Consider the following 1,810-nt stretch of genomic DNA (forward strand, 5'->3'; position numbering starts at 1 on the left):
TCTCCGCAGCCGCCGCGCTCCCGGCTCAACTCACGGGTTATTATTACTCATTGTGAGTAACAAGCTGCTGAGAAGCCGCACGTTGGAGTGCAGCCCCGCGGCTGCCATGTCCCGCACATGGTCTATCACATTCATCCTGCCGGGCAAGACCGCGGGCAGCGGCGGCTGTGGCGGCGCGAAAAGCCGGGAGGAGATCCTTTAGGCAAATTCAAAATGGCGGTGCCGCCGGGGTCCATCCGGTCCACGCGTGGCTCCGCCCACAGGAAAATAGGTAACTACTCAAGTGCCTGATCTTAAAAAGTCACCTGCGTTTCCCATGGGGCCGTGAAACTGGGTGATTTGTTGTCTTTACGCAGAAATTACGTCGTCGCCCTGAACTGCAAACTTGATTTAGGATTTACAAAGGGATAGAAAGCACCTCCGTAGGAATACATGCCCTCGTCGGTCTCAGAAATTAATAATAATGTACGGGCAATCATAATAAATAAAAGTATATATAATGAGGGATGGGAGACTTTAGACAGCCGAAATAAAATATTTCAATCAGGCGCTGAGGGCAGACCCAACAGCTTGCCTAGCCCCGCGAGCAAACTAGGCTGAAGGCGCCACGCCCCCTCAGATATTTTGTGTTCTGTCAGATTCAAGCGTCTCATCTTGAATCCTTAGTACAACGGGCGTATTTAACCCTGGGAAATGACTCCCTAGATCAGTGTGAATAAAGGATAAACTTTAAAATGGGTGCCTGTATGAACTAGCATTTGTCTCGCACAGTTAACATTTCAAAAAACTAAACGTGAGTTGTTGCATTGGAAGCTCATAAACCAACCTATAAAGTTGAAACTGTTGTTCCCTCATCACAGATGAAGAAACTGAAGCTATTTGCTTACATTTGGGGCTCAGGTTGTAAATACTCGGAATGAGACGTTCTGACTTCAAATTCCTTGGGCCCATGCCTATAATCCCAGCTTGGGGAGGCTGAGGCAGGAGGATCACCATGAGTTCGCTACATAGTAAATTCAAGCCTAGCCAGAACTAAGTAGCCAGAACTGCTAGCCAGAACTACAAGACCCTGTCTCAAAACAAAACAAAACTAAACTATTGAATTGAAAATTGAAATGCAGGGACAAGGCAGCGGGAAGGCAGCAGTTGCACCAGGGACTGAGGCGCAGGCGCCAGACCAGCAACCTCAGCGCCGAGATTAACCATGTCTGGTCCGCGACCTCCTTCTAGGTAAGGATTATGAAGATGATGACCTAGTAAACTCTAACGAGATTATGAAGAAACCATGTCCAGTACAGATTGCTGTGGCTCATGAAGATGATCATAACTTTGAGTTTGAAGCCGGGAGTGGTGGCGCATGTCTGTAACTGCAGCATTCAGTAGGCTGAGGTAGGAGGATGTTGCAAGTTCAAGACCAGCCTGGGATACAAAGTGAGCTGAAGGCCAGCCTGAACTGCATAGCGAGACCCTGTCTCAATAAGAGCAAATAAATAAATAAATAACTTACTTTGAGTTTGATAAACTTTGGAGCAGGTTTTGCTACAGGAGCATGTACGAGATTTTAACATGGTTGTGTCCTGTGGCAGGAGCTTTTTGTAAAGGAAAATCAGTTCTACTGGACTTCATGCTTAGATATATGTATAACAAGATGTATAATTTATCTCAGAATATTCAGACAGATGATCTTCAACATTTACAATTATTTACAGAATACAGAAGGGTTGCTTCCCAGTACTTGGGAGACTGGGATAGGAGGATCATGGCGAGTTTGAGACCAGCCTAGGCTACAAAGTGAGCTCAAGACCAGCCT

At 46.4% G+C, this 1,810-nt stretch overlaps 1 protein-coding gene and 1 pseudogene across 1 annotated transcript in view; one reads left to right on the plus strand and one right to left on the minus strand.

Annotated features, from left to right (window-relative positions):
• Anapc7 (anaphase promoting complex subunit 7) overlaps nucleotides 1-251 on the minus strand; it is a 25,293-nt gene extending 25,042 nt beyond the window's left edge. Inside the window, exon 1 of the mRNA XM_005403142.2 lies at nucleotides 35-251. Coding sequence (XP_005403199.2) covers nucleotides 35-135 — 101 coding nt within the window. The 5' untranslated portion in view covers nucleotides 136-251. The remainder of the gene's footprint in view (nucleotides 1-34) is intronic.
• LOC102004389 overlaps nucleotides 214-1,810 on the plus strand; it is a 2,528-nt pseudogene continuing 931 nt past the window's right edge.

The sequence above is a fragment of the Chinchilla lanigera genome, unplaced genomic scaffold (genome assembly GCF_000276665.1).
Source record: "Chinchilla lanigera isolate Chin_1 unplaced genomic scaffold, ChiLan1.0 scaffold00081, whole genome shotgun sequence".
NCBI lineage: Eukaryota > Metazoa > Chordata > Mammalia > Rodentia > Chinchillidae > Chinchilla > Chinchilla lanigera.